Below are 14,652 nucleotides of genomic sequence, written 5' to 3'. Positions count from 1 at the left end.
TAACAGCCCACGGATAGAAGCTGTTCTTTACCCTGTTGGTGTGACTAATCATGCTTCTGTATCTTCTGCCCGAGAGCAGGAGATCAAGAAAGTGCTGGCCAGGGTGTGAATCATCCCTGAGTATTTCCGTCACTCTCCTGAGGCAACATTCTTCCGCTATTTCATCCAGCGGATTCACGGGCATAATATCTTGTGCTGTATTCACCACCCTCTGTGGGCACTTCCTATCAGATGATGTCAAACCAGCGTACCACACCGTGATGCAGTATGAAAGGACACTTTCTATTGTGGGCTGGTAGAAGGAGATCATCAAATGTTGATGGACATTATTCTTTCTCAATACTCTGAGGAGATGAAGTCTCTGTTGGGCTTTCTTAACTATCCTGGCCGCTGTATGGACAGGATGCTGTATAGTGGTACCTCAGGTTACATACGCTTCAGGTTACGTACGCTTCAGGTTGCACACTCTGCTAACCCAGAAATATAGTGCTTCAGGTTAAGAACTTTGCTGCAGGATAAGAACAGAAATCGGGCTCCGGCAGTGCGGCAGCAGCAGGAGGCCCCATTAGCTAAAGTGGTGCTTCAGGTTAAGAACAGTTTAAGGTTAAGAACAGACCTCCGGAACGAATTAAATACTTAACCTGAGGTACCACTGTACTAGAAAGGCCATTGGCCTGATCCAGCAGGCTCTTCTTATGTTCGTGTGGAGCATCAAAGCCTGTTTCCTCTTTTCTGCATAAGAGGAAAGGCACGCCCATTGCCTTGAAACAGATGCCTTTCCCAACTCCTGCAGAGGGATGCCAGCCTGCCCTGCTGCCACAGAGAGGACAAAAAGGGTCAGAGTGCAGTGGGAGAGCATCTGCTCTGCATCCAGAAGGCCTCGGGTTTAGCCAAAATGGCCTCCCCAGGTAGGACTGGGAATGTCCCATCTGAAAACTTGGCAAGTTTGAACCTGGGACCCTCCTGATCTACCATGGAGCCACGGCCCTTTCTCTATCTCAGTAAGCTGCCTTAACCCAGTCACACTACAGTCCATCTACAGTGGTACCTTGGGTTAAGTACTTAATTCGTTCCAGAGGTCTGTTCTTAACCTGAAACTGTTCTTAACCTGAAGCACCACTTTAGCTAATGGGGCCTCCTGCTGCTGCCGTGCGATTTGTGTTCTCATCCTGAAGCAAAGTTCTTAACCTGAGGTAATATTTCTGGGTTAGCGGAGTCTGTAACTTGAAGCGTATGTAACCTGAAGCGTATGTAATCTGAGGTACCACTGTAGCTCAGTATTGTTAACACTGAGTGACAGCGGCTTTCCAGGGTTTCAGGCAAGGGACATTCTGGATGTACCTAGAGATGCTGCTGGGGGCTGCGCTTGGGACCTTCGTCGCGGAAGGCAGATGCTCCGCCGCTGAGTTACAGCCCTTCCCCTAAAAATAAATGGGAGATTCTAGTCCTCATGGTTCTAAAAAAGACACAGCTGAATTAAATAGGCCTGACTCGGTATAAGTCGGCTGCCTGTTATTCCATCTGGCTGAGCACTGCAGACACTGGCTGGCAGCAGCTCTCCAAGTCCAGGGTTTCACAGAATCATAGAATTGTAGAGTTGGAAGGGAACCCCAAGGGTCATTTAGTCCAACCCCCTGCGATGCAGGAATCTTAGCTAAAGCATCCATGACAGGTGGCCATCCAACCTCTGCTTGAAAACCTCCAATGAAGGAGAACCTGCAACCTTCCAAGGGAGACCATTCCACTGCTGAACAGCTCTTCCTGATGTTTAGTCAAAATCTCCTTTATTGTAACTTGAAGCCATTGGTTGGAAGCCTACCTTCCGGACCAGATAAAATAAACTTGCTTCATCTTCCAAGTGACAGCATATTTGAAGATGGCTGTCATATCTCCTCTCAGTTTCAGGCATGGGATATTCCCAGCCTTATCTGTTAATAGGGACGCCGGTGGCATTGTGGGTTAAACCACAGAGCCTAGGACTTGCCAATCAGAAGGTCGGCGGTTCGAATCCCTGCGATGGGGTGAGCTCCCGTTGCTCGGTCCCTGCTCCTGCCAACCTAGCAGTTTGAAAGCACGTCAAAGTGCAAGTAGATAAATAGGTACCGCTCCGGCGGGAAGGTAAATGGCGTTTCCGTGTGCTGCTCTGGTTCGCCAGAAGCGGCTTAGTCATGCTGGCCACATGACCCAGAAGCTGTACGCCGGCTCCCTCGGCCAGTAAAGTGAGCGCCACAACCCCAAAGTCGGCCACGACTGGACCTAATGGTCAGGGGTCCCTTTACCTTTCATATCTCCTCTCAGTTTCAGGCATGGGATAGTCTCAGCCTTATCTGTTAATGCCACTGGGGATTCAACCTACAGCGAGACGGCCTCGGAGCACACGCAGAGTGCATTTTGCCTCCTCTCCACTGATTGCAAAAACGGGGAAAGCGGCGGGGCGCAGGATCAGTCCGCACATACAACCCCCAGGGGCGCTTTTGCGGCTGCATTCCCGGAGCCCCGGCACCTCTCCGTCTGAAGAAAATAGAGGGTCGGGGTTATTGATTCTTCTCCCGTCCCCTTCCGACCTCCCCTGTCGGGGGGCTGATTTGCACGTGAGGAGGAGCGGACGGCAGCGAGAGCACAGCCCCCCCCCGCTCCTCCAGGTCTGTGTCACAATGTGGGGCGCCCCGACGGGGCAGGTGCAGCAGCTGTTGCTGGAGGAGGTGGAGAGGGCAGGACGGGGCGGGCAGATGCAAGCCAGGCAGCGCCGCCCACCCATCAGCCGCCCACCAGGCACCAACCAAGGCAGCGCACGTGGGGAAAAAGTAAGCCACGCCCCTCTCCTGCGAAAAGAACGATAAGCCACGCCCCTTGGGTTGCACAGGGGCCCGCCCACTTGCCAGGGTTTAAGCGGGGGCTGTGTGCAAGCCACGCCTCCTCGGAGCTGCTCTGAGTTTCAAGGAGCGCCACTCAGAACATTAATAATAATAATAATAATAATAATAATAATAATAATAATAATAATTTCACCATCCTCATTAAAAATTGTTGCTCTCCCTTCAGCATCAGGTCCCAGGGTGCGTTGCAGCAATTTAAAATTAAATACAGTTTTTACAATGCTCAGCAATATTTTGCTGTAGAATATTTTGTACCTGGAGCGTCTTGATTCTAGATAATGGCTTCTGTGGCCTTGTTGTTGTTGTTTGGTCGTTTAGTCGTGTCCGACTCTTCGTGACCCCATGGACCAGAGAACGCCAGGCACTCCTGTCCTCCTCTGCCCCCCGCAGCTTGGTCAGACTCATGCTGGTAACCTCGAAAACACTATCCAACCATCTCGTCCTCTGTCGCCCCCTTCTCCTTGTGCCCTCCATCTTTCCCAACATCAGGGTCTTCTCCAGGGAGTCTTCTCGTCTCATGAGGTGGCCAAAGTACTGGAGCCTCAGCTTCACAATCTGTCCTTCCAGTGAGCACTCAGGGCTGATTTCAAAAGCATCAATTCTTCGGCGATCAGCCTTCTTTATGGTCCAGCTCTCATTTCCATACATCACTACTGGGAAAACCATAGCTTTAACTATACGGACCTTTGTTGGCAAGGTGATGTCTCTACTTCTCTGTGGCCTTATCTGGACATTTTTCTTTTATCCTGCAACGGGTTGAGCTAGATGACTCTCTGGGTCTCTTCCAACCTTACGATTCTGCAATTTGGCAAACCTTTGCTCCTTGGGCGGAATAGATTTGGGTTACTGTTTTTTTTTTTGGGGGGGGGTGCTCTCAGTGGGCCGAGAGATACTTCCCCACCACCTGCGTTGCTCAGTGCGCAACCCTGGGATGGCAGAAGCTGCTCTCCAGACTTGGTTGGACTACAACTCCCATCAGCCCCCAGCATCATAACGCCACGTGGGCTGATGGGAGTTGTAGTGCAAAGCACCTGGAAGCGGCTAGGGGTAAGTCCAATTTGCCCTGGCCAGATTGCAAAAGGTCTTGGACCCTTTTAAACGCAGACTGGTGGTCCTGAGGGATTTTGGCAGAGTGACAACAGACCTGAGGAGGTGATTCATCTCAATGAGGCTGGCCTGGCCATGGGGTGGGGTGCTGATTTATTTATTTATTTGGGGGTTTGGGATTTAGAGAAAAAGCAATAAAGAGGCGACAGGTTATAGAAGTGTATTGAATTATGCATGGCGTTGAGGAAGGAGATAGAGAAAAGCATTTAGAGAAATGCTAGAACTTGATGGCTATCGGATGAAACTGAATGTTGCAAGATTCAGGACAGTGCACAGTTGAACTATGGAACTCGCTGCTACAGGAGCAGTGGTGGCCAAAAGCTTAAAGGTAAAGGGACCCCTGACCATTAGGTTTAGTCGCGGACGACTCTGGGGTTGCGGCGCTCATCTCGCTTTATTAGCCGAGGTACAGCTTCCGGGTCATGTGGCCAGCATGACTATGCTGCTTCTGGTGAACCAGAGCAGTGCATGGAAACGCCGTTTACCTTCCCGCCAGAGCGGTACCTATTTATCTACTTGCACTTTGACGTGCTTTCAAACTGCTAGGTTGGCAGGAGCAGGGACCGAGCAACGGGAACTCACCCCATCGCGGAGATTCAAACCACCGACCTTCTGATCAGCAAGTCCTAGGCTCTATGGTTTAACCCATAGCGCCACCCGTGTTGGGTGGCTTTAAAAGAGAGTATGGGACAAACTCGTGGAGGGGGATTTGTGAGTCGCATTATCTTGCCCAAGGCAACTCAGAGCAACTTACAACCAGAAAACCTAGGCAGTTTGCATTGCTTGAAGTTCATACTGGTTTTCATTCAGCAATCATACTTCCTTTGCACCTGTTACATCGCCCCATCGATCCTCACCCCAGCGAAACACTCAGGCAGCCACCAGCCAATAATCAGAGCTTTGCGCTAAATGGGATCACAGCTCAGTGGGTAGAGCATGAGGCTCTCCATCTCAGGGTTGTGGGTTCAAGCCCCACACTGGGCATTAAAGGGGGTTGGACTAGATGACTCTCACGGTCCCTTGCAACGCTATGATGCAACAGGTTTCCGTTTCTCCTCTTCGTACGGATTGCTCTGCCTGAACTCTTGGCGTTCTGCCTCCTCCTCCTCCTCCTTTTTTGGCCGAGTGCAGGATGGAGATCCTGGACGAGTTTGACAACGAGTGCCCGCTCCTCATCTCCTTCTGCGAGCGGATCTCCCCCCAGGACTTTGACAGCCAGGCTGTGAGCTACACCCAGAAGTCCCTGCAGGACCTTTTCGCCCAGATGGAACAGAACCCGGGAATCTGCGAGCGGGTGGTGAGGAAGAGGAAGCAAGCTGAGAATGAGGGAGCCAGCTTGGCCCAATATCTGAAGGTGAGTGGGAGAAGGGATTCTCTAGGGGACCCCGGAAGTTATCACATGACCTGGCCAGGGCTCCTGGCCCTTCAACTGCAGGGATCTGCAAGGGAAGCTTTTTATGGAGACAAAACATACCTGTTTGCATCTTCAGAAGCTGCTGCTGTGCATGCAAAGGAGCAAAGTTGGCAGTCTTAGGCTAGTAAACCTACCCACATGCCTTGGGGTAAAGCATCTACCCTAATTTTGCAAGGTGCCCCTTTTATTGTGCATTCATGGTGATCTGTGCTCATGATCGTATTGGGGGGGTTATACACAATCCCATTTTCAATACGGTTTTCACCTGTAGAAGTTTCATCCCCCCACCCATCAGTATAATATTTATTTATTACAGTGGTGCCTCAGGTTACATACACTTCAGGTTACATCCGCTTCAAGTTTCATACGCTTCAGGTTACAGACTCCACTAACCCAGAAATAGTACCTCAGGTTAAGAACTTTGCTTCAGGATGAGAACAGAAATCATGTGGCAGCGGGAGGCCCCATTAGCTAAAGTGGTACCTCAGGTTAAGAACAGTTTCAGGTTAAGAATGGACCTCCGGAACGAATTAAGTACTTAACCCGAGGTACCACTGTATTATTATTTTAATTTTCAGGTATACATTTTTCCGCAATTAAATGTACAGTGGTACTTTGGGTTACATACGCTTCAGGTTTCATACGCTTCAGGTTACAGACTCCACTAACCCAGAAATAGTACTTCAGGTTAAGAACTTTGCTTCAGGATGAGAACAGAAATTGTGCAGCGGCGGCATAGCGGCAGCGGAAGGCCTCATTAGCTAAAGTGGTGTCTCAGGTTAAGAACAGTTTCAGGTTAAGAACGGACCTCCGGAATGAATTAAGTTCTTAACCCGAGGTACCACTGTACATCCAATGACTTCCCTTCTTCGCCTTACATGGTTCCTTATGAACTGCTTGTTCTATTTCCTCCATTTGGTTTCCCCCTCTCTATTATATCATAATCTAAATTATACTGTTGAATTTACAGTAATCCTGCTGGGTGTGACGTTGAGCCAGTCAAACTGCCTCTCGGCCTAACCCACCTCGCAGGGTTGTTGTGGGAATTCAGTGAGGAGAGGCAGAGCCTTCCTTGAGTTCCTTGAAGGAAAGCAGGTGGGATGTACATCCAATAACAACAACATGTAAATGAAATGAATATATGAAACTATTTCCCTGTCAATAGAAATCTAGCACACCAGGGAGAGGGTTGGCCAGAACCCCCTCCCTGATGCGCTAATTTTCTCACTGCAGGGAGTTTCCTTTTTCAACACGTTTCAGAACGGAACTAACATCACCTTCCCATCTCAAGGAGCGCAGTCCGCTGTGTTACTGGGTCTCACCGCCTCAGACAGGCAGCTGTTTCCAGGCTCACAAAACCTGCACACCTTCCAAGCTTTCCCGTTCTGCACTCTTTTCCAGGCCAAGTTCTTTTCCATGCTTCAGGGAGACGTGAACAACAGCAACTCGCTGGGGGAAATGGAAATGGAGGAAAAGGTGGAGCAACTGAAACGCGAGATGGAGAAGGTCAATGACTACGCTCGTGGTAAGTCTGGCTGTTTTCCTCGCTCTCTCCCTAGGCTCCTCCTGGGTTTTGCCCCTCCAGCCAATTTCTCCCTGTGCTCCCCCCTGTTCATCCCACCCACCCAATCGGTTCCATCAATCCCTCTCACAGGGCCAAGGAAAGAGAGTTCCCCACCTTCTGGACTTGTCCGTTCAAACCGTTTTTGTGGTTTAAAACGAGCCTTGCTTCACAGCATGTTATTCTCTGAAGGAGAATTACCGGTACCTGAAAATGATTTACAGATGGTATTTAACTCCGAGTAGACTTGCTAAAATGTATACGTCCGAATCAGATAAGTGCTGGAGATGTAACGAGGTTGAGCATATGTTTTATCATATGTGGAAGATTTGTAAAAGGGTAAAAAAAATTGGGAAATGATATATAATAAACTGAAAAAAATGTTCAATATATATATAATGAACTTTCCAAAAACACAACAACAGAGTCCTTTTTGTGGGGGTAATTCAGAGGGAAATTCCCAGGTGTCAAAAAAGACTATTTCTGTATGCCACTACTGCAGCCCGTGTCTTGTTAGCCCCAAAATGGAAAACGAGCGAGGTCCCAACCAAAGAAGAATGGCAACTTAAACTGATGGAATACGTGCAGCTTGCAGATTTAACATACAGTGGTACCTCAGGTTACATACGCTTCAGGTTACAGACTCCGCTAACCCAGAAATAGTGCTTCAGGTTAAGAACTTTGCTTCAGGATGAGAACAGAAATTGTGCTCTGGCGGCACGGCAGCAGCAGGAAGTCCCATTAGTTAAAGTGGTGCTAAAGTTAAGAACAGTTTCAGGTTAAGAACAGACCTCCGGAACGAATTAAGTACTTAACCCGAGGTACCACTGTATAGAATAAGAAGAACGCATGTTTAAAGAAGACTGGAAATGGTTTATGGAATATATGAGTAAAAACTGTGTTCATTTAAAAACACTGGTAGCATCAAGATAAATTCAACAGTGCAAATAAGTTTTGATAGATGTAACAATGGATTATTGAATGGTGTAGTTCATGCAAAATATGCAGGGTTGCATGGCATGCAAAATGAACCACTGAAAGAGAAGAAGGGAAGCCATTGATTTAAGATTGTTTAAATGAATATTTTGAAATGTAATTTAGAAAATTTAATTTAAAAAACCTATTAAAATAGATAAATAAAATAAAATAAAATGAGCCTTGCTCCGTTGCAGCTGCCAAGAGTGCTTCCTGGAGGTCGTCGACAATGAGGCCATCAGAGATGAGGCCCAGGAGGACTATTCCATCGGGGGGATTCAGCCCCAGCCAGACCAAGCTTCTGGACTCGAGTGTTCCCCCCATGCCGAAGGTCTTTGGTTCCTTCCCAAAGCAGGTTTGTTCTTTTGTCTCGAGACCTCGGTAATCTCGAAGGCTGGACTGCTGCAATGTGCTGTCTGTGGAGCTGCCCTGGAGCCCGGGAACTCCAGCTGGTTTCTCTCAGCCTATCCTACCTCACAGGGTTGTTGTGGGGGCATTAAAGGAGAACTAGGACCTGGGAGGGGACGAGGGTGGCGCTGTGGGTTAAACCACAGAGCCTAGGACTTGCCGATCAGAAGGTCAGCAGTTCAAATCCCCGCTATGGGGTGAGCTCCCGTTGCTCGGTCCCAGCTCCTGCCAACCTAGCAGTTCGAAAGCACATCACAGTGCAAGTAGATAAATAGGTACCGCTCCGGCGGAAAGGTAAACGGTGTTTCCGTGCACTGCTCTGCTTCTCTAGAAGTGGCTTAGTCATGCTGGCCACATGACCCGGAAGCTGTACGCCGGCTCCCTCGGCCAATAAAGCGAGATGAGCGCCGCAACCCCATAGTTGGCCACGACTGGACCTAATGGTCAGGGGTCCCTTTACCTTTACCTTTAGGACCTGGGAGACCCGGGTTCCAGTGCCCACTCAGCCATGAAGCTCTCACTGGGTGATTTTGGACCAGTCACTGTCTGGTGACTACTTCACAGGGTTGTTTTGAGGGTGAAATGAGAAGGAAGAGATTCACGTGAGTCATCTTGAGCTCCTTAGAGGAAAAGTGGAATATAAATGCAGTCAGTACAAAAAATGAACATGCCAAAGCGTTTCAGCCATTCCACATCAGGCTGAATGAGCAAGGGGACCTCACCTCCCATGATCACAGCATCTTTTTCCAGAAATATCCACCCCCAAAATGCTGCTGGTGGGAGGTGCCAGCAGCAGTCAAATTTCTTAGGAGGACAGTTTCTTGCAGCTCTTAATAAGCTTTTTAATTTTACTTTTCATTCCCCCTACAGATGGAGAGATCGATGGGATCCAACGTGGACTTGAAGCAACTCTGGGCCGGCATGTCATCCGTCAATCAAAAGAGGTGTGAGGGGCTTGAAGGCAAGGGGAGAGGGTGGATACACACTGGTTGCTCCCCCACTCCGGACTGGTTTCGTATTGGGGTGTGGCAGAGCTTTTTCTGGGGGGATTCAGGGGTACGCATACCCCTAAACATTTTGTGAATCTTTGTACAGTCATACCTCAGGTTACAGCCGCTTCAGGCTGCGTTTTTTCGGGTTGCAGACCACCAAAACCCAGAAGTACCAGAATGGGTTACTTCTGTGTTTCGGCGGTCGTGCATGCGCAGAAGCGCTAAATCGCGCTTTGTGCATGCGCAGAATCGCAGAATCACAACCCGCACTTGCACAGACGCGGGTTGTGAACACTGCAGGTTGCGAACGTGCATCCCACACGGATCACGTTCGCAACCCGAGCGTCCACTGTACTTTTGTCCATTTACTGTATTTATTCTTCCTGATTTGAACTATAAAATGGTGATTTTCTTGATTCAAAATGAGAGTACCCCTAAACATTTTTTTTTGGGGGGGGGGGGAAGTACTGGGGTGTAGTCTGCAACATGTCCCAGGTACAAGAGTGGCATATTTATTCTGGTTTAGTTTTTTAGCTTGTGGTGTTGATTCATAGAATCATAGTAGAGATAGATGGTTCCTTGAGAGTCGTCTGACCTCCTGCAACGCAGGAATCACAGCTGACAAATCCTCAACAGGTGGCCATCCTGCTTCTGTTTTAAAACCTCCATCAAAGGAGGGTCCACCATCTTCTGAGGGAGTCCAGCCCATTGCCAAGCGGCTCTTACCACTAGAAAGTTCTTACAGTACTAATGTTTTGTTGCCATCTCCTTTCTGACCATTTGAATCCATTGGTTCGGGTGCTAGCCCTCCAGAGCAGAAGAAAACAAGCTTGGGACAGATATTTGAAGATGGCCTATCACATGGGTAGGCAAACTAAGGCCCGGGGGCCGGATCCAGACCAATCGCCTTCTAAATCCGGCCTGCGGACAGTCCAGGAATCAGCGTGTTTTTACATGAGTAGAATGTGTCCTTTTACAGTGGTACTTCGGGTTACAAACACCTCAGGGTACAAACACTTTGGGTACCTCGGGTTAAGAACTTTACCTCAGGATGAGGACAGAAATTGCATGCTGGCGGCATGGCGGCAGTGGGAGGCCCCATTAGCTAAAGTGGTACCTCAGGTTAAGAACGGTGTCAGGTTAAGAACGGACCTCTGGAATGAATTAAGTTCGTAACCAGAGGTACCACTGTATTTAAAATGCATCTCTGGGTTATTTGTGGGGCATAGGAATTTGTTCAATTCCCCCCCCCAAATATAGTCCGGCCCCCCACAAGGTCTGAGGGACAGTGGACCAGCCCCTTGCTGAAAAAGTTTGCTGACCCCTGCAGTGGCGTAGCGTGGGTTGTCAGCACCCGGGGCAAGGCAAGTAATTTGCGCCCCCTAAGCCGTGGATTTGCGCCCCCTAACCCGTGGATTTGCCCTAACCCCAGATGTTGCGCCCGGTGCGGCCGGCCCCCCCTGCACCCCCCACGCTACGCCACTGGACCCCTGGCCTATCATATCTCCTCTCAGACTTCTTTTGTCTAGGCTAAACTTGCTCAACCAGTGTTAGAAACTGAGATACGAAAGCTAGGAGCTAAAAGGCACCTTAAACCGAGGTTATGGGCGCAACAACGAAACGTCTAGGCGTGCCTTTTTTATAGCAAGAATACAAAGCTGAAAATGAATGAACCGCAGCTAAAATATTATGTTCATATTTCACATGGTCTAGTCCTTCCCCTGCCCACCCCCCTAATATTCTTAAGAGGGTCTCTTCTCCAGTTTTCAGAGAGTAGCTGAAAGTGGGGAGGTAGACAAAGGTCCTTCTTTCCTTCCACGCTGCAGTTTTACTCTGGATTAATAGGTGCAGCACTGTGCCCAGGCCTTAGAAGCTGCTCGCGCTAATGAAATTCCCAGTTGCAAAACACGCCTAGAGCAATGGGAGTTTCGAACACTGTATTCAACTCCCTCAACTGTTCCTCATGAGGCCTTTCAACATCCTTCTTAAACTGTGGTGTCCAGAACTGGAAACAGTATTCCAGGTGTGGTCTGACCAAAGCAGAATAGAGCAGTGTAGCAATCACACCGGGTCCCCGGACGTTTGACGGTCTATTGATCCCTGTGCCACCACTATGATCACTTCCCCGCTGCCACCAACCCGTTTCTTGCGGGTACACACTGAGTCCAGACAGTTGTTAACATTAAAAACAAATAATCAAGTTTATTTTATAAGCATGAACAAGTTTATGGTTTCAGATAATTTTTCTTGGCAGTTTCTTATCCTTAGTTTCTATACCGGCCTATACCTTTCTAATAACTTCTAACTAATTATCCCAACTAGGGACGCAGGTGGCGCTGTGGGTTAAAGCCTCAGCGCCTAGGACTTGCCGATCGAAAGGTCGGCGGTTCGAATCCCTGCGGCGGGGTGCGCTCCCGCTGCTCGGTCCCAGCGCCTGCCAACCTAGCAATTCGAAAGCACCTCCGGGTGCAAGTAGATAAATAGGGACCGCTTACCAGCGGGAAGGTAAACGGCGTTTCCGTGTGCGGCTCTGGCTCGCCAGAGCAGCGATGTCACGCTGGCCACGTGACCCGGAAGTGTCTCCGGACAGCGCTGGCCCCTGGCCTCTTAAGTGAGATGGGCGCACAACCCCAGAGTCTGTCAAGACTGGCCCGTACGGGCAGGGGTACCTTTACCTTTACCTAATTATCCCAACTGTCTATCTGACTCCTCCTAACAGTTTCTCTCTTTCTCTCACAACAAAACTCTACCAACCCACAGACTTATCCTCCCTCTTCCTTCTCCAACTCCCAACTGACTTCTACACAACTCTAACTCTAACTCCTCTCCTTGGGTTCCCACTGGCCAATCACTTCACACTCATTTAACCCTTTCCTTATGACCCACCTAGGAGGGCAAACGCCACAAGCAAGTACGATTACTCCCCTTGACTTACTCACATCAGGGAGGAGTCCAGACCTCTTGCCCTGACCTAGCCACTGTGATCCATGCGACGGTCACCTCCAGACTGGATTATTGTAACTCGCTCTACGTGGGGCTGCCCTTGAGACTGACCCAGAAACTCCAGCGGGTGCAGAATGCCGCGGCGAGACTCCTTATGGGGTCTTCGCTGCGAGATCACATTCACCCGGTGCTATACCAGCTGCACTGGCTCCCGGTGGAGTACAGGATCAGGTTTAAGGTGCTGGTTTTAACCTTTAAAGCCCTATACGGCCTAGGACCCTCGTACCTACGGGACCGCCTCTCCTGGTATGCCCCACGGAGAAACCTACGGTCTGCAAAGAATAACATCCCCAAGGTCCCAGGCCTCAGAGAGGTTAGGCTGGCCTCAACTAGAGCCAGGGCCTTCTCGGCTGCGGCTCCAATCTGGTGGAACGCTCTGTCACAAGAGACTAGGGTCCTGCGGGACCTGACATCTTTCCGCAGGGCCTGCAAGACAGAGTTGTTCCACCAGGCCTTTGGTCAGGGCGCAGCCTGAACTCCCTCCTCGGGCAACCTGCACAGAATTTTGCTTAATCGGTTGCCATTAATTTGATTTTAATTAATTTTTATAATGAAATATTTTTAGAATGTGTGTTTATTTGATTGTTTGATTATTGTTAGCCGCCCTGAGCCCGGCTTCGGCTGGGGAGGGCGGGATATAAATAAAATTTATTATTATTATTATTAAGGAGACCTCACCTCCCATGATCTCAGCATCCTTTTCACAATCTTTCCCCTTCCCAATGTCATCCTGAGTCTAATCCCCATTTTGTCTCTCCTCCGACAGCATGGTGGACTTGCGTCCTGTGATGCTGAACCCCGGCGGTTTCCGCCCTTCATTCCTGGGGAGCACCTCTGTCAGCAGGCTGAAATACACCAGTTTCCCGAGGTGCAGAAATCCTTCCGAGACCTGGCGTGACACCTTTTGTTCTCACGGGGAAAATACACACACACACACACACGCAGGGAGGGGGGGGGAGCATTTTATTCCAGGGAAGGGGCTGGAAAATGGGCCAGTGGTTTCCTGGAGGCAAACTTGCCTGGTTCCTCACGAGGCCTGAAGGTGTGGCTCTCCAGAAGTTCGTGGAATCATAGAACTGTAGAGTTGGGAGGCACCCAAAGGTCATCCAGTCCAGCCCCCTGCAACGCAGGAATCACAGCTAAAAAGCCCCTCTCCCATGGCCAATCTACGCAAGAGAGAGAATTTTGTCCTCTTCAGTCTCTTGCATGCTGCATTTGGTTTTATCGCCTGGAAAGGCACACCCACAGTTCAAGATTGCGGCCAAAAAATAGTTTTTAAAAAGATAGGAAGCCGAGCAGTTCTGTCCTGTTTCCACTTGCTATTTTTATTTAATCCACTCCACTTGGTTTATTTAAACCAAGGACTTGTACACTGACCACTAATAATGAATCAATGTTGTAGATATTATTGCAAATCTATTATGCTATTTCTGCAATGTACAGATGACATTAAAAAAAATAATTGTGGCCACTTTGTGGACAATCTTCAGACATCAAGTTTGCCCTTGGGTCCTGCTGGTGGGCTCCCCTTGGGGGCACCTGGTTGGCCACTGTGGGAACAGGATTCTGGACCAGATGGGCCACTGCCCTCCCGCAGCAGCTGGGTTCTCCTTATGCTCTCCTGGAACCTCCAGGTCTAGGGGCAGTCTATCCTGAATTCCTGGGGGCATTTGGTCCCTGTGAGAGCAGGAGGCTGGACTAGACAGGCCACTGGCCTGATGCAGCGAGTTTCTCCTTATGTCCTTTATGCTGTTTAGCTTTCTTTGCAACCTACCGGGGGGGGGGGGGCGCAGATGGACCAGCTTCACCGCTTGCCGTGTTTTCTCTCCTTCCAGGGCCGCTGCCAGCAATGCCGCCACATCTTCCCAGAGCTCACCCAGCCCCACGTCCGCTTTCAACACACCTGTGCTGGCCAAGTTCAGAGGCAGCAAAGACGAGGAGAAGGAGGACAATGAAAACCCAGGTCCTGATTCTCAGCCGACGGGGGCCTAAACAACTTTTGTGTACGGGGAGATGCTGTGTGAATTAAAAAGAAACCTCCGGTGCACGCTGCTTTCCCGGGTTTGGCCTCTGCTGCGGATCTGGCAGAGAGGAAATGGCTACCGGTGGCCGGGAGAGGGGAGAAATCTTTATGCCTTAGTGGGAGGGTATGCCTCCAAATGCTCTTTTTCAAAAGGATATGGTGGTACTACAATTCCCATCATCCCTAGCTAGCAGGACCAGTGGGTGGGGATGATGGGATTTGTAGTCTGAAAAAACAGCTGGAGACCTCTGTTTGGGAAACACTAGGATAGGGGAGATCACTGCAAATGGTGA

At 49.6% G+C, this 14,652-nt stretch overlaps 1 protein-coding gene across 1 annotated transcript; it reads left to right on the top strand.

The window, feature by feature from the left end:
• The first annotated feature begins 2,630 nt into the window (after positions 1-2,630).
• LOC307204947 (uncharacterized protein) lies at positions 2,631-14,383 on the top strand. Its single transcript, XM_079957136.1, has 7 exons — positions 2,631-2,804; positions 5,115-5,337; positions 6,799-6,922; positions 8,131-8,288; positions 9,212-9,285; positions 13,103-13,204; positions 14,172-14,383. Exons 2-7 carry the CDS (start codon positions 5,116-5,118, stop codon positions 14,326-14,328), a joined length of 837 nt encoding a protein of 278 aa, XP_079813262.1. The 5' UTR covers positions 2,631-2,804; position 5,115; the 3' UTR covers positions 14,329-14,383.
• The last annotated feature ends 269 nt before the right edge of the window (positions 14,384-14,652 follow it).

The sequence above is a fragment of the Podarcis cretensis genome (genome assembly GCF_951804945.1).
Source record: "Podarcis cretensis genome assembly, chromosome: 16".
In the NCBI taxonomy this organism is placed as follows: Eukaryota; Metazoa; Chordata; class Lepidosauria; order Squamata; family Lacertidae; genus Podarcis; species Podarcis cretensis.
This window is presented reverse-complemented; position numbering and strand designations above follow the sequence as displayed.

Excerpts from the sequence above, each read along its gene's own strand:
- LOC307204947 (XM_079957136.1), top strand. The coding sequence starts at position 5,116 with ATGGAGATCCTGGACGAGTTTGACAACGAGTGCCCGCTCCTCATCTCC. Across the intron at positions 8,289-9,211 it reads TTGGTTCCTTCCCAAAGCAG|ATGGAGAGATCGATGGGATC; the intron begins GTTTGTTCTTTT and ends TTCCCCCTACAG. Across the intron at positions 9,286-13,102 it reads TCATCCGTCAATCAAAAGAG|CATGGTGGACTTGCGTCCTG; the intron begins GTGTGAGGGGCT and ends CTCCTCCGACAG.